This window comes from Diuraphis noxia, unplaced genomic scaffold (genome assembly GCF_037042655.1).
Source record: "Diuraphis noxia isolate RWA-SAM2 unplaced genomic scaffold, SU_Dnox_SAM2 contig0002, whole genome shotgun sequence".
In the NCBI taxonomy this organism is placed as follows: domain Eukaryota; kingdom Metazoa; phylum Arthropoda; class Insecta; order Hemiptera; family Aphididae; genus Diuraphis; species Diuraphis noxia.
This window is the reverse complement of record NW_028301712.1, coordinates 22,312,515-22,336,529: the sequence shown is the minus strand read 5'-3', so window position 1 is coordinate 22,336,529 and position 24,015 is coordinate 22,312,515. Positions and strand designations below refer to the sequence as shown.

The following is a 24,015-nucleotide window of genomic DNA, read 5'->3' as shown; positions in this document are numbered from 1 at the left end:
CGCTCCGTTATCTGTCCCCATAATTACTTCGAGTCCACCAAACATGGCACCGCCTTAACCACCACAAACTAAACAATCAAAACGGCATTTGTCCTTCACCTGCCTTTTAGTCTATCACCACAAGAAGAAAATAAAATCAAGTCATATTTATCACCAAAGCGATCGCTGCACTGGCCAACGTCACTGACGTCGAGATCGTAAATGAGGTATTTCGACCAAACGATAACTTAGTAGTCTGTGAGCAACTATCTAAAACTAAAATCCCACCTATGCTTATCCGATTACCAGTGATCTACAAAAAAAACGTCATCAATTCATAAATATTCATTTACAAAATAATATCACTCACATGCATCCAACAATATTTCATTTAAGTCCACGCGATCATTTCTTATAATCCAGCCCAACAACCACATAAACTACATTATAATGATTGATTACTTAAACCTATGCTGAATTTTACTCTTTTCGGTCACACTCCAAACGGCAATTCAAAGTAAAAATCAGAAATTTGCATCACTCCACAATCATAACTGATATTACAGACGCTCTGGCTAAACTTGGACACTCGGCCCCGCGAGTGGTTAATATCAAAAAGAACCATCGTGCTTTACCACTGTTCCACGTAGAACTGGTACAAATAAAACAATAAATAAATCTTCAAGATTACAAAACTTCTCCACTCTTCAGTATTTATTGAAAAATCATATGCAAAACAAAATAACCCGCTTCAATGCTACACATGCCAAAAGCTTACGGTCATACGCGCAACTACTGTAGTCAGCAGCCCAGATGCGTTAAATGCAGTGCATATCACTCAACTAAAATATGCAGCAAATATAGTACCCTCCCGGTTAAATGTGCACATACAGCATCATATATGTATAGTTTGTATCATATAGGTACAAAAAAACTGACGAAATCCACAAACAAACCAAAAAAGGTAAACATTTTAACACAACAAGGCTCCGCACGTCGTTCACCCACGTCCGGTCCATCATACGCCAGTATAACAGCCGTTTAACCAATATCCAGTACTACAGATTCGACGTCAAACATTTTGAATGAACTCAAAATATTATTAAATCCATTTATCTCTCGAATAACCGTAATGTTGAGCAAACTCGCAACAATATTCCCATTACATTCATTATTCCTGACATTAAATCTCTTATTCACAAATTTCAAATTATTTACAATCACCATACTATATTTTATTTGTATAAAAACTAATCATTAACTAACCGTAATTAAATTGTAATCCAAAACTTGTAATAGCATGTATTATATGCTGAAATATTTTAATTTTAATAAATAAAAACAAAGTTTAGGTATTCCACAATATAAAATAGCTTGGGAACTATTTAAACAAAGATAATTTTACCAACAAACGTTCTAGATAAAAGTTGAATGCCTAAAACTCTTATAATATCGACTTCAAAAGATCCAGAATTTCTAGCTACTAATATTACAATAAAATAGTTACACATTAAACATAATAATTAGATAACTCATAACTTTCGTAACATCTGTCATTTATAGTCAAAGTGTAGATTTAATTACACATACATACTCATTACAACAACATATTATAACATTAACTGATATTATGTATATAGTGTATCAACGTTTAATACAAATTTAGATCTATAGTACGTACTTAAGATTACGTTATATTAACATCATAGATTTGTTTTTGGACTGAATATAAATTTTTCTATAACCGATTTTCATGAGGTTTATCTTCATAACCTATCAATTGTCCTTACATAGAAAAAATATCTACCTAGTGATATGCTACTTATAATATGTATCAAGGTATGAACTACATTTGTTTGATGAAGAGAACATCGGCGCATCGTTTGTTTTCTCACTCTGATGGTATATGGGTACGGAATATATAATATACATAATGTAGCAAAACACAATAGTGCTTTAAAAATGTACGGTTAGCGTAACATAAGTTGTAAATTGCTATTACCTATGATCAATTTAATGGAAATTGAAATATTTAAAAAAAAAAATACATAGTTGAATAGATTAATTAAAATTATGTGAATGGAAAGTCCTCTTCTATGTAATATAATTATTATATTATGGTAATGAATAGTATATTTTTGAATTTTTGAGTTCAAATCGTTGATATTTAGCTAACTATATGTTTTATATGAAAGGTGTATTAAGCACTGATACAAAAAAAAAAACAGTAGGTAGCGTCTCGACCACGATAAATTTACCATATCAAAGGACAACGGATTCAATCGCCCGACGCCCATACATAAATACTATAGTATAATGTTGTACTGTCATAATTTTGACAGTCCAAATATATGAATACATGTTGATACGAAAAAATACATATAAACAGTAGTGACAAATATGAAATAGAAAATAAAAAAATTACTAGTTAATAAAAATCTACTAATTGATGAGAGTCCAATTCTCTATTCTAAATCCCACATACTATTTTTCCATTCAACTCAATACCATATTTGGAATGTAAAAAGAGCATACCAGAGACCATTTATTTTAGTGAAATTAATTTCAAAGATAATTTTAAGTTATAATTAAAATTTTTTTTTTAGATTACTTTTTTGCTTTCAATATTTACAGTACTCCTGCGTTTATTTTCAATTATAAAAATAAAGATTTATAAATCAGCCGATATATGGTAATAATAATAAGAATAATAATAATATTAAAAATAAATGAAAATTTACTCACCATTGTCTGATTTCTTTTTCCGAAACTAAGCAGCGCAACACATAAACAAAACATAATAATAATATATTAGATATGTCGAATAAAAAAAAAATATATATATACTTTATTTTTTTTAATAATGATAAGACTTCAACATCTTAGGTTATTAGCCTACAATTTCAACAATATGAATAAAACAAAATTTACATATATTTACAATTTATGGGCTAAGTAAATGTAATAGAAAAATGTATAAATCGCTTCAGTATTATCTTCGCTGAGAGCAAGTCGGAGAGAAGTTGCATTTTTGAAAATTATTCGAGCTTTGGTGTATTTTGGGCATCTCGTGATTATGTGGTCGATAGATAAAAAATATACATTGTAAAGTACAAATAAACACAAAATTTATAAGACTCATAAATATTTAATGATTTTTTTAAACTTTATTTCTATGTTCTATTATTACGTTTATTAAGGGAATTGCAGCACAAAAATTTTTCCATGCGTTTTAGACTAATTTATAAGCAGTGGTAAATATTAAATAATAAATTACGCATATCCAACATCCGATATTAATTTTTAACGTTTATACAAATTATTTAATATTTAAGCTATTTTTAGGTCAATCTTCAGTTTTAAAGAATCTTAAAATTGTGATAGTATTTTTACTTTGAATACTTGAAATAATTGCATTTAATTCGTATTTAGTTTTAGTACGTAGTTTATAAATAGAAAAAGTGATTTCCAAATAGTCTATTCTATAAAATTATGAGTTTAGACATTTTTTCGAAATTACAATTGACTTTCAGGGAGTATGTTTCATTTATTACCGCCATTAGTTGTTTTCATAGTATTGTGCAAAGAAAAATATATAACATTTCCAGTGACTAATTAACATGTCCATGGTGTACGGGATTTAAGTAATAACAAATTACGCCACTAATTTTAATTTACTAGGTACTCACTGCACTAACAAAATCCAAATGTACATGTCACATAAATGTCATGAATATTACTATTTAAAACATGCTACGCTCCAGGCCCCTTATAATATATTTGTTTTATATGTTAGATTTTATATGCGATGTTAAAAGTTTTAAGTTGATTTAAATTTAATCGGATTTCTAGCTAAACAGATAGTTGAATATAACATAACTTGTTATACGGATAATAAAACTCTTTGAAACCTGGCATTAGCATTGAGTAGATATACAAATTATTATGAAATTTATACATTTTATATTAATTAGCTTATTACAATTGTATTGTCATTCTATAATACACAAAATAAATAACCAACACATTTAACATAGAACGTAGAGCGGTAGGCACACTTAAAGTTATCGATATCATGAAATTTATACTAATAGACCCAATATATATCAATTTAATTAATTTAATTAAAATGCATATTTTACTGGACGTGTATTGTTTTTCGCTTATTTATAAAAATAAATTATTAGAAACAAATCATTAAATTATAATACGCACGTTTTGCAGTACAACCTCATAACTCTATTAAAAATCATTGATTAACACAAAAATGTATCAAAACATTTTCATTTGAATCGACACATTAATAATTATACATTAATACCTTTTATATAAATACACGCATTAATACATTAATTATTGAATAATAATTAATAGTTATCTGGTAATTATCTAAATAGGTAACCTGTCTATGAATTACCTATATTATTATTTATTTAACGTAGGTAGTCTATTAAGTTCATTTAAATATCATAATTTATCTATGTGTATTATTTTTTATTAGTAAAATATTCAAAGTGATTCAATAAGTGTTAAAACTAATACTATTTTGAAATTGTATGATAGAAAATTAAAATGTATTCATTGATTTTATTCTATAATTTATCACAGTTAACAAAGACCCCTAACCAGTAAAGTAGCATACGATATTTTATTCTCGTTATTGCTATATTTCACATTTAGAGTTTATTTTTGTTTATAATATAATTGTTTTTAAGATAACAGTACAGTTATATTATTGACTTTAAACAACAACAACACTTAAATTTCAATAATTAGTGATCATTATTGTAAAAGTGATTTACTATAAAAAAAATTATTTTAATTACCTATATATAATTATTTAAAATATTAAAATACTATTGAATTAACATAATGGAAATATAATTTTAATATACATCATTGCGAATATGGGATAATAATAGTAACTCTTAACGCTGTATTCTCATTGTAATAGATTTGTTTGAAATTTTAATATATATACATACATATACGATACATCCGGAATTCAAATATGACATGTCTTAAATTTATGCCTTATGCTATTATTATCAATATAGTATTTTATGATCTTCCACTAGTGAACGACAATCTATATTTATTTTATTGGCTTCCGAAAATTAGCTCCAAAAGACAGAGTTATATTATTTAAATGCATATTGTTATTATAATGCAATACTTAAAGTATGCTAATACATTTTTGCAATTTAAATTATACCATCAATTTTGATTTATACATTTCACTAATTATGTAACCACTTTTCTGTGTTTATGTTTATACTTATACTACTGTAATATTATTGTGAGATGTGACTTGTGACCAAAATATAAGAAATTCTTTCAAAATATATTATATCAAGAAACTTTTATGATGATTATAAAATCTTAAAATCATATGCAAAATAAAATTCCTTATCGGAGAACTATATTTGTATAGCATTGCAACATTATAGAATAAAAACATTAATTAAAAAATAACAAAACCTTTTTTTATAAAAACTCTGGAAAAAGTTTATAAGATTTTAGAATTTTATTCTTTAAATATCACGTACTTTGAATTAATATGAACGAATTATATCAGTTAAGTATAGTCCGTAGTTTATTTATATTTTCGTATTTTAGTTTTGCATAAATTTGTTCAGTTATTAAAATTAAGTTCTACATTAAAAAAAGTATCTTATCATAAGTTAAAATATTTTACATTTATTGTAAAATGTCATATTTTAACTTTGGTTATACCTATTCATGTTTTATTTGTATTTTAAACGATCACCGTCACAGCAATAATTTTATACAATTAACTTATACTAAAAATATAAAATTCATTATCTGCTAAATGCTACTAATAATCTAGAATTTATCTAATAACTACAACTTAAGTTGAAACATAATATTATTTTCTCGATTTCTTGACAATAAAATATATTTAACGTTTAGACTTTAAAATATTACAATCCATAATTTCTTTATCTTTCCAAAACTTCTAAATTGTGTTTAACAAAGTTTTTAATGAAATGTTTATCACAAAAATATCAAACATAATAAATTTTAATTAATGTTAATACAAAATATCTAAGCTTTATATCATGCAATTACTTGTGAAGTATCTTTTTTTATGTTATAATATTTCTTGTCACACAGTTTAGAACCATAGATAAAAAACCACATTTTATCTTCGCTAATAATTAAATATTAACGAAAAGAATTCCACCATCAAAATTGTAATAAATTTAAATTTGATAAAATTTTTGAACTTTGAACTACTTTAATTTATTGTTTTAAATTTTACTCACATTTACTGAGTAGTATATTGTATATTATATCAATAGAATTGATACAACCACACACAACACTTTAAATATGAAACTATTTCTTAATCTTTATTTAATACAAGACTAGTATAATTTTGTTAGTAAAAACATGTTGCTCTACTCAAATCTATTCATTTATTTAGTTACACAAAACCCGGTGTTATATTCTAACCAAAAAAAATATGTATATTTTAAGCTCATTGGTTCTATGAGACGTAAAAAATAATATATAACAAAATTCTTTGACATTTTGTTATCAATCGCTCTGTGGTATTAAATTAAACTTGATGTAACTTTGAATATCAAACAAGATAAAACAAAATATGAATGCATGTGAGAATTCAATATTAAGTACCTATTCATTTCAATAAATAGTAACTGCGTAATATGTTGTCACATTCTGTATCTAAATAACTTATGAATTCTAAAACATTTCCTAATTACCTTGCATGTCATTTGAAGGTTCATAACTTATTTTCACACTTAAGTGTGTAACAATTTTATCAGAGATATAGTCACCATGAGAAGGTATACATGAAAGTGTATCTATTCACCCATCAACACTTGAAAACTTTGCAGTTGGCACACTCCCACTATTAATTTAATTTAATATTTTATAATACTTATAAAAATCACCGTTAATGTTTAATGAAATAATTACTTTAAATTTGTTTGGTGTATTTGATAATTTATTTTATTGTTCTAACGATGTTCCCTCAAGTATCATAAATAAATAGTAATGGTAACAATTACAGTAAATCATAATTTAATATTTTAGTATATTATATATTTGAAATATAATTATGTATAAGAGCCAAGTCTGTATGGATATTTTAATCATTTAATATACGTAAAATAATGTTTGAGATTAAATTTGTATTAAATTTTAAATATTTCTTATAAGATCAAAATGAAAAATGTACTATAATGCTAATTTTCAAATATCATAATACTACGTTTATACGTCATGATTTAATTAAGTATTCATTTAAATATGCTGAATCAGTAATCATCAAACATTATGAAATCAAAATAAAAAACTATTTGTTAATTTTTAGTAAAAAAATAATAGGTGCATAATTTGTACCTACTAGTAAATAGTGAGAATCTATTTAAATAAGTACATTTCAAATACAAAATTCAAATATTAGTGGACTATCAAAAGAATATGAATACACTGCTACCGTTTATACATATAATTATATTAACATACTTTAACATAAGAATTATGATTGATAATTGATTTATAATATTTTATTAACATATTTATCTATTATAATATGATAGTTGTTTCAACAAATCAACCAATAGTAGATTTAAAAGCTTTTACATAACATCACAACTTTCTGTAAAAACTTATAAAAAATAAATTAAAATCAATTTTGTGATGAATTTAAATATCTATATAGTTTTATAAAAACAAACATAAAAGAATAAACAGCTCAGAAAATAATAATAGAATAAAATATAATATTCATGTTTGACAAGTATTATTTTAGATTGAGAAGGAGATTGGGATAAAAAAATCTACAATTGGTTTCACGATAAAAGTCTTTTATTATAGTTTTACAATTTCGTTATTTTCTACAATTTAAATGTAAAACAATAATTTGGAAATTCAAAAAATAAACATAATTATTTTATATTATGATTGATAACGTCATGTAGAATTTATTAATAGCTTAAAACGATGATTATAATTTGCCCAATAAACTCAATTAACTGTATTAATACATAAATAACGTGTACACATTTTAGTTTCGATTACATTTATCAAAACATATAATAATTATAAATGTGAAACATATTATATTTGTTAATATTATTGGTACTTAAGACAACATATTATCTGTACGACATTATCGAATACTTTATGTGCAAATAATACCTACGAGATAAAAAAAAATATTGACTCACATATTACTCATACAGACTTGAAACAATTTATCAAGATTTATTGTATAAGCTGATTATTAATTATACGGATAGAACTTTGCAATAGGTGTAATGTATTGTGTATTATTTAGGTATAAATAATCATTTGGTTAGTATGGCTATATCTTCAATAATGTTTTTAAATATTTGGAGTACAATTCATTTGCAGTTTTAAAATATTAACATTATAGTTATCCAAGAAATAATTAAATTACATAATACTTGTTATCTACATAACATACTATTTTTTTTTCAAATTAATGGAAATTTTTTGTTTTAGATGATGAAATAAAAGCTAACCATTATTATATAGTAGCTACAAGTCATAAAATATCAGTTTGTGTTTGAGATATTATTGGAAAGTTATTATTATTATTCCATAATAATAGATTTTTGCAATATTTATTCTCACTTTTCGATATAGACTCCATTATTTATAAATATAAATAGTTAAACTGATTTATATGTATACTAAATATCCACTATTAACACAAATGTTCATCTCAACGTAAGGTGCTTGGTGCTGGGGCTAATTTTCTATAGGTACGTTATAATATTTTTTGCATTTTATATAATAATGTTATAATCCAACGGCGTCTTAGATAGGCAATTCAGCTACATCACTTTCATTAGTACCTTTTTCTTGTATGTCTCTTGCTCAGATTGGTTATACATAAATACTGTTAATAAATAAACATTTATAAAAATCTAGAATTTTCTTCTAGTAAAATTTATGGGACAGTAAATTCATATCATACAATGTACACAAATCATATTTGAACGTCCATAATAAAAATTACATTTGGACGTAGCAATCTTTACGACGGGTAGTAAGAAGATAGATCCAAATTCTAGGACTAAATTAATCATAAATTGTATTAAAAATAAACAAGTATAATTCACATGACAGTTTACAACTATATAATAAGTATTGGTGTGAGGTTGTTTGATACCGAAATAAAGACAGATTATTAAAAAAAAACTTCCAACTTTTGATTTACATATATATATATATAACTGAAAACTTATAGTTTTTGATATTTTGTATAGAAATAATGTGATTGATATTTAATTATACTTCATAACACAAAGTATTATATTTAAAATTTAGAATATTTGATTTATTTATTGCATAAATGTTTTTTTTTATTACCCATTATATATTTAGTATATAAAAATGTGTATTTGAGAATATTTGAAAAATTAAAGACAAATTAAGTATTTAATATTTTGATACAGCAAGGTTAGTGTCGAATGAGTTAAGAAAATTGCTACTATGAAGTAGTAAGCTAATATGACGAAACCCCTTATAATCCGCAGCCCCTTACCAAGTGTATCACGCACGACGCGTGTACGAAATTAACTTGAGTAATCAGTGATAATTCAACAAGCATTATTTAATCTATTTGATTCTCACTTGTGAATCTAATGGGATTAGTGTAAATCATATTATCATAGTTTGTCATAATTTTTTTAAATACTTTTATTTCAACAATGAGCATCAAAAATATTTTTAGAATATATTATTTTAAGTTCGTATTTCTTGTTATTTAAATGCTTAAGTGCACAGATATTTTGAGATTTGAAGAGTAGGTTCGAAAACTAACAAAACAATTATACGTGAAATCGTTAGTACTATTTATCAATAAATATATCTATTCATTAGGTAAGTATCTAATTACTCAACAAATAAAATATATTAAGAACCATTTCAAGCTATTTTTACAACTTTTTTTTTAACTTTAAATTATATGTGACTTAGTTATTTAGTACTTATTTACATACTTACATGATAGAATGTATCATGCATATTATTACTCATGTAACAATACGTTATATTCACTTATATGTATAAAATATATTTGTTATTTTTTTTCCAAAACGTCATCTTAAACGCTAGTATACATAGTAAATGTTTTCAATTTTTTTCATGCGTAGCTATTATCAGGCTGATCGGAAATTGAATATAGATGAGTGTTGAAATTCCCATTATTTTTTAAGAAAATCTCGAAATAAAAAAGTTTTAATATATCATCAAATATTTATGGATGCAGTATTTTTCACTTCATAGAATAACATTTCACAATAATTTCAGTGAGTAAATATTGTTCAGCGTTTTATGATTTTATTTTCGAAAATGAAGTGGAATAGTGACTATAGACGACACAAAAGTTCAAAAGTTATAATTATTATAATTACACGTTTTAAGGTCAACTTTAACTTGAAATTTATCGGTTACTTTTATGTTCACAACCTAGTATAATAACTATATATAGATACAAGTATGCATCTCAACAAATATCTCAGTACTAGTGTAAACTTGTGCATTCTAAAGTTTTTTGGTCGGTCTTAAGAACTCAGGTATACTATTGAGAATGAAGTCCCTAGATAAAGTAAGTAGTAGAATCAATGAATTATTTAGCCATAAAACAAAGCCGTTAAGGAAACCGTAAAATCTTTTAATGATCATGTGAAGATTACTTTCTAGTTTCTAATTTATGATTTAAATTTCTAATTAGATAACAATAATTAAACTATTTAGATATTCTCTAAACAATCATGAATTTCGAATTGCTACTTTCAGATTAATTACATATGTATGATTAATTCATAATCTAATACATACTCGTATATTAGTATGTACCTAATATTCTAAAAATTTGTGGATATTTAATACTTACAATAGGTATGTATTTATACTGCTCAGTGCTCTTGGATAATTTATATTGTAAATCATCTAAAGGACTGGCATCATACATATTATAAATACATAGGTACTTATTCATAATGCATAATTTTTTAACACTGTATTTATACATATACTTACAGGATGTTCCACTAAGACTAATTAATTTATAAAATGGTAAAGTAATTGAATTTACATCTTACCTCTTTGAATTAATAAATCCTCGTGGGACATATCACCACCCCTGTGTAATGTACTATAATACAATACTAACTCAAATTAATATAAACAATACACCTATTAGTAGTAATAAAATCCAATCACAATTTATATGCACCACTAACTGCAATAGCCTTGGTATACCTATTGAAAGCGTTGAGTGAATTATAAATATGAATATTTATCGTAAATAAAACTAGCTACGAGGATCCATCTTTTCTCATATGGCTTATTATTATTTATTAATATTATTACTACTATGAATTTCGTCAATACCAATATAATTATATTGTTTCAATGTAAGGTTTGTTTAATGTATCTTGTTTTTAATTACTAGACATTTTTAAATGTTGTAAATCATTGTTTATCTATTTAGTTTTAAAATATTTTTCTTGAAACCACTATACTATAGATTTGATGCAATACATCACACATTATATTAAAATAATAAAATAGTAATATTATTATTATTAATATTACTTAATACAGTGTCAGCATAAACCTAATACTGCTAGGTATCTAAATATTTTATTTTTAGAAAAAATACTGATATTACATAATATTATGGTGCGTTGTTTATATGAGAAAAATCTAGTTTCTCTGAGATAATAATAATAAACATAGCAATGCAATATTTTAAATACATTAAATAAAAATTGCATGAAGTATAATATTATTACATGATATATCGTGGACCCTACATACATTTTCAAATAATTAAAATTTTTCCAAAAATGTGTTGAACTTGGACACATGCATAAATTTGTATAATTTTATTTAAATTTCATAATCATTAAATTACTTAAACAGTCCAAATAAACGTAACAATATATTTTTTTCCCAAATTTGATATTATTATTTTCATAAAATTCACGAGTACAATAAACATTGATATTAATCAAACACACCAGCCATAATAATAGTAATAAATGTTAAAAAAGCGAGTTAGTGAGTAATGTTCTGCTGGTATCTAAAGAGTCACTGTAATCGATACATTAAATTTGTATATGAAAAACGATTCTTAGCGGATACGGTCTGTCAGACAATATAATATTACTAAGTAAGTACATTTTATGATTATAGAAACTTATTTTACAATATTATAGGCTATAGGAATACAGTAGGTTAAATTAATTTTTGTCAAAAAAATTAAATTTGAAAATATCATTGTATGAAGTATAATAATATACCTCCTCTAAACGTTTCACTACAAAATAATTAGTAAATTTTGAATTTAATAAATTTTGTCAAAATTTGAACTTTACTACTTAAAAAAGTAATATGTTTTTTATATTTACTTTATACTTTTTATAATTAATTACTATTTTCCTTTTTACTTTTTTATTTTTGTGGTGCTTTTGAAAATTCAAATTTTTAGTATTGACTTCCCTATGCACCAACTGGATTCATTTCGCTTCCTAAAACATAGTGAAGTTGAAAGTCGAAACATTATTTCGAGTACTGTTAGTGTACACTGACATAAATAAAAAACACATCATTGTAAAATCAATACATTCATTGCTCTGCTCAAAATCTAAAATATTCATAATGAAAATGGTATATTTGCGAGGGTGAAAAAATTGTATTATTTATTGTATAAATGTTTTGCCCGTTGATTGTGAACGAAATCAATACTGAACATATTGTATCAACAATCTTCCAGTTATGTTGTTTGAATACAGTGTGCGATTTACCTACGTATAATATTTGACAACAGGTGTTCAGTGATGACTAGTGGGAACACATAATTTGCGCTAGCTATTATTTAAATTCATAGTTTATTATTCAACGGTTCAATGATAATATGTTACATTATATTTTGTATCTTAATTAAACGTATATAAAACGATATTTTCTCAGAAACACGAGTTTCAAATCGTCCAAGATGTCACTTGTTCACAACATATAGTAAATTTCTGCACTGGTGATGTCCATTGTCCATGCACCTAATATGAATCATGTTACTATTGAATCACACCACAACGGCTTAAATTATATTTATTCATAGATTTATAATTTATTTTTAATAAATTAATGTTCAAGATAACAATATATCACTACTGGACTACTGTCACATTTATTATGTTGAAATCACTTTCAGTGCATTGCTGACTTCAAAACATATAACAATAATTTTAATAGTCATAAGCGTGCACACAGGGGAGGCAGGAGAAGCACCTGCCTTCCCTGCGAGATTTTCTGCTTCAAAAAGATCTTTTATTATACCTACCAATTTTTAATAACATTTAAATAATTGTATGTATATGTTCAAATGTTCAATATTCATTATTGGTATACTGGTATCTACACTATGGAACTTTAATAAAACATATCATACTTACTTGTTTTAAAAGTTTTTCAAATTATGTTTTCTTATTTATTAATTTTTTTTCATTATGTATTTTTAATTATAACTCCTTGATAAATAAAGATATTATTATTAGAAAGAACTTATTAAAAGCTATTTTGATAATTTTATGTTTAATCTAACTTTTAACCGCATAAAACAATGATTTAATAGAACCATATACTTGATTTTGTGTGAGAATTAATTTAAAATATCGTTGCCTTACATCAAGGTCTTGACTGGGAAAAATGGGGGGAGGGATTGGATTCTAGATCTAAGGTATTGCCTCCCCTGCCAAGAAGACCTGCGCACGCTTATGTATAACACCCATTACAATATTATATATAATAGAATTGGTGAATATTTAGTTATATTTATTACTAACACTTTTCACTATATTAAATAAACCATGGAATTTCATGCAGCTATTATTGTTATATCAAAATCTAATTTCGTAATCAATTCTGGTTGTAGTAATATTATTAAACACCATAAAATATGTCAAAATTGATTTTATTTCCTATGCTTATAACAATAGGTACCTACAATAAATACATAAATATAATATTATTCATACAAACTGTTTTACTATGTGGAAAAAATTTAAAAATTCAAACTAAAATAACCTGGTTTCCTAACAAGCATGCACGTACGTGTAAGTTTTAATTGCATTTTATTTTTGAAACAATTATTGTTCTACTGAGAAAATTCTTATAGTTTCTTTTTTCGAAGAAGAACTGTTGTTTATGTTATAACATTGCCGTTTTACAATGATTTAATATTATTTAGATACATTACATAAAGAAATTATGTCACAATATAAAAGATTTTTATATCAAGCCATGTGAAATTAAAAATGTTATATAACTTCCTCGTGTTGAATTTAAATATATTTTAAATTACAGTAAATAAGAAAATACGATATTATTAAATCATATACTTTATTTATCTAAAATTAGTTTTGGACTTTTATAAAACAACAAATGTAAATAACTTATATATAAACAATAATTTCTTTATGTTTTATTTTATGATAAAAAATCGTTTACATCACACACATAACCATCAAATTCCAAATCTTGAATTGAAAATCAAGTTCCTTTAAAATAATATGCAAAAAGAATTCAATTATGTTTGAATATAAAATAATAAAAATATATTATAATCTTCATAATTATATTTTACAATAATATGTTGTATGAGTACAAAAAGATTTATTTATTTTTGGTCGTATTTTGAAATTTTATCTTTGTGCCTTGTATCGTACAATTCACGTCCATGTACTAATTCACGAACAAATAATAATAAACTATGAACTTTGAATTATTTTCAGTATTCTGTATAATTCGACATCTGGTACGGTATTGTCACTATATTGATTTTTATATATTTACGCATGAAAAGTTTATTGAAATATAAAAATAATAAAAAGTAATATCTATATTGTTTTCATAGATACATTCCATACGTGTTAAAATAAACAACTCCAATATAATCATAGAGGTATCATCTTAAAAATAAATCTTCAAAATATAAATTGAATATTGAAAATATTCACGTATATATTTTTTTTTTTTTTTGAAAGATACTTGTTTTGTATAGCTCCATACAAATATGTATTCAGCAAAAAGTCACAAGAACAAATTATTTAATTTTCAATTTTTAAAACAACATAATTTATGAAATATACATGGGTATAATATAAAAATACGATGATTTAATATGTTAATGTTATTTTCACATAACATAATTATATATATATATATATTATTTTACTATTATGTGGTCCAAAGCTGAAATATACTTTTAAGTTTTGGAATTCCATTATTATTATTTTAAGTAAGAATATAGACAAACTATGAATAAAAATATCTTATTTTCTAAAATAAATAAAAAAAAACGTAGTAAATTAAATTCTATTATGGTATCATATTATTTAATTTTGTAATAAATATTTAGGAAAACGATTAATATTATCTATAAAATTTTAACTCATATAAAAAAGATTAACTATGATCTATAAAAAAATATGTACAAGGTTTTAATATTTAAAATCGTTATCATTACGCTATTTCGTAAAAATTTAAAATTCAAACGCACTTAAAATTTTTCCTATAATGATGCTTCGAGTTTTCTCTATACCTACTTGAAGGAAACCCTATGGAAAACTTAGTTTTTGAATTGACACCATATAAAAAAATCGATTTGGTCGAAAACTGGTTTTGCGTAAAAATTCTCGTTTTTCTATCATTTTAGATTCTGAACGGAGCGATGAATGTATTGATTTTACAATGATGTGTGTTTTTTTTTGTGTGTGTGTCTGTCATCACGTTTTGAGGCAGTAAAAGTGATTCGATTTTTGACTTCAGTACCTTGTTCGATCAGAAAGTGAATCTAGTTGGTACTTTGGGGGTTCAAAAGTGAAAAATTCTTTATACTTTTCTAAATAATCGAGAAAAATAAACTAAAAATTAAGGGAAAAACGGGAAATTTTACGCACACTCATTTTTCGACAAAATCGATTTTGGTTTTTGATGTAATTTTAAAAATAATGACAAATAGACACATGAAATTTTCACCGAATGTTTATATAAGTATATTCTAACCAACATTCAATTTTCAAAAAATTTCGACTTAAGCTGAACTATTCATAGGCATTTGAAATTTTCGATCATTATTAGTTTTTTTTAAATTAATATCGATAAAAATGTATTTGTTAGGCAGACAAGGCTTCTATCATATTTTAACAATAGCAGTTGAAAAATAAAAGAAATTCATAGTCACAATTTTTTTTTTACAAGGATTCAAAGTTTGAATTTTGACAACATACGTAAAAATCACGAAAATTCATAAATTATTTTATGCTAGAAATTCATAAAAAATTTTCATTTTATATCTAAGATTTGAAAATTTAATATATGGCTCCTATCATATTTTTACAATGGCAATTGAAAAATAAAAGAAATGCGTAGTCACAATTTTTTTTTACAAGCATTCAAAGTTTGAATTTTGACAACATATGTAAAAATCACGAAAATCACGAAAATTCGCAAATTATTTCAAACTAGAAATTCATAAAAAATTTTCTTTTTAAATCTAAGATTTGAAAATTTTTAATAACCTATAATATATCCTAGACAGATAAACCGTCTTCGATCAGAATCGTTTTTCGTATACAATGATATAATATCATTGGATTCAAATTTAATTCCATACATTACAGTAACCCACTTGTAACCTACTAACTGTACAGCAGAGCGACATCCACGACTTACCCGCCTTTTTTGTAAGAATGAAGTTATTCAAAATCTGATTTTTGGAATCTTTAAATATACTCAAAGACCATATATTCAAATTTTTAAGATTTTTGTACCATTTAAGGAGTGTCCTGTGATAAAAAAAAAACTTTTGTTTTTCAAATGAGAACCCCCTCCTTTTTACTGTGAATTATTTAGCTGATAATTTTTATGTATCGAAATCAAAATTCGAACGAGTAGTTTCCTTGTTATTAAAATGTTTGTACTAAGAATAATCGTCCTTAAAAATCGTTTTAAAAAAATATAAAATAACCTTACAATTGGAACTAGTATTTATGATACTTGGTCATTTTTACAAATTATTTATGTTGATAGATTTATATTTATGACTAAACCATTGGCCTTTTATCCTATTAATATTAATGACTAAACTATGGACCTCTTATCCTTATAACACAAAATTAAATAACTCAAAAACTACTCATTAGAAAATTTTACTAAACCAGGATTATACATTAAATCAATTTTATTTTTTAAACTAAGCAAAAATCGAATAACTTAAGCTACTTGAAATTATGATGAAACATATTTATATTATAATTTCCTATAAATGTCAATAAATTTATTTAACTGAACCAAAGAGCATGGAAATGTACAGGCTCTTCATAAATGATAAATTAACATGCATATTCTTATTTGATTATGAATATATAATATTACATTATAAAAGTATATTACAGTAAATAGTTAAATATATATTTATTTAATATACCTATATTTTTTTTTTAATATTAGACCGTCGGCAACATGGGCCTTGGGCTTACAAAAAAAATAAAACTACTACATAATATAAAGTAAGCTTATTCTATAAATTAACTATACATTTTGGTCTGAAGGTTGCCAGCTCTGATGTTGGCTAAGTATATTATATTATAATATATTTTTAGGTATATATAAGCACAATAAATTTAAATTATGATATTTTTTTTTAAATCTTCTTTTGATGTGGAGTAATGTGAAGTCTATAATATAAAAATTATCTACTTAAATATTATTATAAACACTTAAGCAATTTTTTACAACAAATCATGAAACTATACATCATACGAGGATATTGGATGCTTAATTTGTAACCATAATGTTATTATTGTTATTAAGTACGTAAAAATTTTCATTTAAAAATTATTTATTGCTAACATATCTATTAATAAAATTCAAACAGCTAAGTTTTCATTTTCAACCTAAACAAAATATCCATTTTCCCAATACCTAACCTATGAATACTACTTATGGATCAAAAGTTACATTATGTGAAGAGTTGAAACATACCTATTTTGTAGTTGACACAATATGGTTTTATAAAATAGAACGTGTCAAAAACGTTTTTATATTTTAATGTTAACGAGTAAAATATTTACACCCGTATGAGGATTTGTTATGGATTTCTGATAATTCAATGACACTATCATATTTTATAAAATACATTACAAACACTATAAACCCATAAAACACTTTAAATTCAAACTTTATTAATAATAATCACACAACAGTAACATTTCAAACCTATCTGGTAAATGACCAACACTATGTTCAAAATTATTACAATAAGACTCATAATTGCACATAGGTACGTTTAAAATATAAATCAAAAAACGCTAAGATCGGTATCATATCACCTGAAACTCATTGACTGTCGATGTTTCAAATGTTATGGTTTTGACATAATTATTGACGACCAGAAAAAAAAAATAAACATAACTGATCGAGAGGAACAAATGATTTTTCTCTGTTATTAACTTAAGCTATTGATTGAACTTTAAAACATTAGCTAGAGGGTGGTTTCGAAGTTATGCATGAGAGAATATGATCGTTTGTAAATACCATGTAACGAGACTGGTTGTTGTTGTAGTTTGATGGTTCTTTATTTAAATAATTACAATCATACAACCATTCGTTAAAGTTTTTTACAATTTTTTCTTGAAGTTTTATGCTCAACGAGCGTACATTTAAATTATAGTATTCTAAGGGATTTTACAAAACGGGGGGGAAAGACATATATAGGTTTATTGTATTTGACTCACGGTGGTTTTCGTGTGTTCGGATGTATAATATTTGATGATGGGGACAGTGACAGTTCTGTCGCGGCTCGACGGCACCACGGCTCGACGGCTTGGCTGTTGGATGATAGGGACGGTAACGGCTCCTGTATGGCTCGGCGGCTCCACGGCTCGACGGCTTGGCTGCTGGTTGATAGGGACGGTAGCGGCTTCTGTATGGCTCGACGGCTCCACGGCTCGACGGCTTGGCTGCTGGTTGATAGGGACAGTAGCGGCTTCGGTATGGCTCGACGGCTCCACGGCTCGACGGCTTGACTGCTGGTTGATAGGGACGGTAGCGGCTTCGGTATGGCTCGACGGCTTGACTGCTGGTTGATAGGGACAGTAGCGGCTTCGGTATGGCTCGACGGCTCCACGGCTCGACGGCTTGGCTGCTGGTTGATAGGGACGGTAGCGGCTTCTGTATGGCTCGACGGCTTGGCTGCTGGTTGATAGTAGCGGCTTCTGTATGGCTCGACGGCTCCACGGCTTGGCTGCTGGTTGATAGGGACGGTAGCGGCTTCTGTATGGCTCGACGGCTCCAAGGCTCGACGGCTTGACTGCTGGTTGATAGGGACGATTCGGATTAATCTGTTGAACAGCCGTGAATAACGGTCGCTAGTACCGTCCGGTCTGTTCAGATTAGGGAACCAAAGAGCGCTTTGCTGCGGATCGCCTCCGTGGATAACGGTCACTAGTACCGTCCGGAGGACGTTCACACTGCTAGGCAGGGAGACTGAGTGAGTACTGAGTATACAGTGTTCAGCGACTTATATATCTGTGGTTATGCGCTATCCGGTTCGATGTAGAATATAGTTTTGTTCTTTTGAATATTTTAAGGGTTTTGGTGAGTAGGTGCATATTTAATGCTAATGAATGTGCTAGTAAATAGCTTGACGATTTCGATTCTGTCATCGGTTTGGCGCTAAGTTTTATCGTTACTGATTAATCTTGACTTAAGTTACGGGCGGCAGGTGGTTATGTATGCGCTTCTGACCAGCGCTCTCTATTGACCGTACCGTCAGTGAGCGGCGGCGTGTGTCGATTCCACTCCTCGCAAGAATGTTGTATGTGCGCGTTGTGGAATGGTCGAGTAACGGGCAAACAGAGCGCGCCACCTAAATAGGCGCTCTGTTTGATCCCGTTACAACCAAGACATACATTTTGTGAATAATTTTTAATGAACATTAAATCTCGTATTATACTTATGTATAATTAATGTATAATGTATATTTAATTTAAATTTTTTAAATTTTATAAATAAATGCATTTACAATCTGTAATATAATAAAACAATAAGTGCATTTTAATAATATATTTAATTTATAATTTTTTTTTGAAATTTTTCAACATAATAACAGTAAATACTTTTTATGTCAAACTTCGATATGTCAAAACTTTTTTGTATTTCCTTAAGATTCCGTGTAAGGAGAGCTTTCTGTACAATTATAATTTCGTCTTACAGTATAAAATACAATTATTTATTTTTAAAACTCGATATAATAAAGATCTTAATTCATACCTATTTAAAGCAAAAATATTTAAAAAAATAACTTATTACTTGAAAATTTAAATATCCACAAATTCAATGAATGTCACAACATAAATAATATTTTTATGATTTTAAATGTAAAACTTCAAGTAAATCAATTTATTTTGAATATTAATATAGGATAACCATTTAAGTTTTAAAATAATTCAAAATCCTATGTTGTTAGTAAAAATGTTTTGTCAGTAAAGGTATACTTTTTTGTAAGTCGGTGTTTATTTAAGATATTTAATTTTTATCAATTTTTTTTATTATTACAAAATAAAATAATATTCATTGCAATTTTTAGATACTAATTTGTATTCATTAAATTTCTATATAAGTATTAATAATAATATTTTTAAACTGAATAAAATTTTTATAATAAATCAACAATTTGAATTTCTTTAATATTTTTAACAATCAAAATCTTACTGCTAAACAAATATGTATTACTAAAAACGGGAGATACTGCAGAAAAAAAATTAACATTTATTGCGATACGAATTTATAACAATGAAACATAATATTTTTGAAATTTATATTGAGATCACGAAAAAGATTTTCAGACCACGTCCCGGTCTGCACACCCTATAGGGCCTAGTAGCCTAGACTTTTGTCCATTACATTATAGGTCTTAACCATGCTTTTAACCAGCGAATAAATAAAAGACATGTTAAGCTATAATATACTAGGTAGGTACAGTATATACCTATGAATACATAATCGTTATGAACATTTTTTTGGCGTTCTTATAGTTACAATAATAATAAATAATCACTTTTTATATTTTCCCCTTTCTTTCCAAGTCTTAAACTACTTAAAGGGTTTTGTGAGCAGTTAAATAGCATATATATATGTATAGATACTAATCCTCAACAATATTATTCTTTTTTTCTGCTAAACATATTACTATTAACTGTAAGTCTACATACTCTGTACTTAATTATCCCATACTTTAATTGTAAAATTATGAAATACATTTTTAAATTATTAAGATATACATAATGATATAATAAAACTTATGTAAAATATACATAAATCAAAAGACGTAACTATATTTAGTAAAATTTAATAATAATTTTTAAAAAAATTTAATTTTTCTCATTCCCCGACTATTTCTTCCCCGAATCGTTCACTGAAATTTCAGCCAGTGCCAAATCTAATGAATACACTGAAATACTCCTTTTTTCAATAATTCTGTCGTAACATTTTGCAAACCTTTTAATTTTTTTTTTTAATTGCCTATTGAAAAAATTGTGATGTAGCAACACTTTTTTGAAAAATAAGTTGTTTTTTATTTCATCGAATTTAAAAAAAAATGATAAAGCATTCCACGTGAACTATCTCATTATTTAAATTATATATTAAAAAATATATAAACAACCTATAATAATAAGATTTTTTGCAAATTGCGATTCGTTATACCTGAAATGTAATTAAAATGAATATCCTTGAACAAGTTTGAGCTAAAAATATATCTATAAGTTTATAACCAATGCGTGCATACATTATCTGAATAAAATTATTTTTACTAATTTATTATTAATAATATTTTATTTTTAAATTGAAAGTATTATAAATTAGTTAATGGAGGATTACGAAATAAACTCATCATACAATAATTATTATAAATATAAATGGTATTTTTATATTAATGTCAACTGAACAATTTACTGTACTCTTTGATCAAAATTACTTCTTCATGATAACATTATGTTAAAATTATTATTTTAATTGATCCATTTATCTTAAAAGTACAACTTCTGACAATCCAAAATTATTTTCATTAAATAAAAAATATGTAATTTCAAATATCCATTTCATTTTCTTTAATATATTTTTCATATGCACATTTAAATTGAATTTGTAATAACTAAAAATAATAAATGAATTCCTTCATCGACTATATAACAATAATGTGTATCGAAATGTTTTAATACATTAAACAAAAATGTTTGAAAACACGAATTACTTTTTATAACAAATGTTACTCATATAAAGACAAAATTATAACAATTACATTATTATACTGTTCAACACTGTAAAATTAATTGCTTTAAACAATAAGCATCTGAACTCAACGAAATCTTACACTATAATCATAACGAATACCATAAATAACAGTTTATGCTTATATAATAATATGTATATAAAACATGAAACATAATTTTGCAATTGCATTTGTTAAAACAGAAGTTTTCATCTCTATGAATTCATTGAAAAGTTTAAATTAGTGGAAGTCTAATTCATATTTTAAGAATAAAAAAGTTTTTCGTCCAATGTCAGTTATATCTATAAACTTTATAGGAAGTTCTAAAATCATTTTATGTTTGTGTTGAAAAAACTTTTTAAAAATTTTGACTGCTACTTAGCTCATTTTACATAAATTATTATCTAGTCTGCTTAATTCATTTAATTTATAAATGTAAATGGTATAAAATAAATAAAAAAATACATATAAGGAGAAAAATAAATTAGACACACTACATGAATACGTCATGACATGTATAAGTAGGTATCTAGGATTTCTTAAAACAGATATAATATATTATTAACCATTTGAAAACCCATAAATTCATTTCAATCCAGTGGTAAAATAACATTTCCAGAGTAAATTTTATATCACACAAATATTTTATTTATTAAAAATCACGTCACGCAGTTGTATCGTAAAGAATAAGAATCATTATAATAATGAAAATCGAAGAGTGGGTAACAATAAGAAACCAATATCAAAATCATGATAATAAAGATTATATTATTGTAAACATCCATTGTTTTTTTTTTTTTTTTTTTTTTTTTTATTAAATTAAAGTGTTTTTGACATACAAGGTCATCTAACTTATTGATATAATACAGAATTTTTGACATCATTAAGTTGTTAAGCGTAAATTAATTACAATATATACAGTAAATTACAAAGATGAATAAATAAATAATAAAATATGACATCATAATATTAGTTAATCTAAGTGTATTTTCTTTTTTTTTGTAAATCTTATTGGTGTTGAGAAAGGGAACATCTATTGTAATCTACTTACATTACGCAGGGGATAATAAAAAAAAATTAATGTAATTTGTATTAAACTAAAAATGTAAAAAAATATATCCTCAATTTTAGCCTTAATTTTTTTGTCGTATAGTGTTATAAATTAAAAACTATAGAGATTGCAAAAAAAGTTAGAACAACAGTTTATTTATATAATATTTATAAATTATTTTTATTGAAACCTATGTTTACGTATACTAATACATATCTACTTACATCTATCTCGTTTATTTCGATCACTCAAGTATTATATTATACGCTTTTTCAAATTAAAGTCGAATTATTACGCGTTTGTACTATCAAAAATTAATAGATTCTATAATATAATACAATAGCATTAAATTCAGGGATTAAAATATGTAATATATACGTTATAGTAAAGGTACGTAAGTATTATAATATTAGAAACGAAATTCCATCGTGGGTCTCCACGTGCGTATTCCCAAAAACGTTCGGCCCTCGGTGGTATATAGGTCAACACCGTGCATAACGAGCGTTGATAAATTACGATTCGCATGTACCTACGTCAAATGGATAAAACGGCTAAAACACACGCGCACTTTATATTATCTACTGCCACTATTGGTAAGCAGGTAAGGATAGGAAAA

General features: G+C 25.6%; 1 protein-coding gene across 2 annotated transcripts in view; it reads right to left on the bottom strand.

Moving 5' to 3' along the window:
* The window catches only part of LOC107164053 (frequenin-2), a 139,891-nt gene that overhangs the window by 108,827 nt on the left and 7,049 nt on the right, over positions 1 to 24,015 (bottom strand). For both annotated transcript variants that reach the window (XM_089218840.1, XM_089218839.1), the window contains exon 3: positions 2,725 to 2,749. In XM_089218840.1, the coding sequence (XP_089074966.1) occupies positions 2,725 to 2,749 (25 nt within the window). The remainder of the gene's footprint in view (positions 1 to 2,724; positions 2,750 to 24,015) is intronic.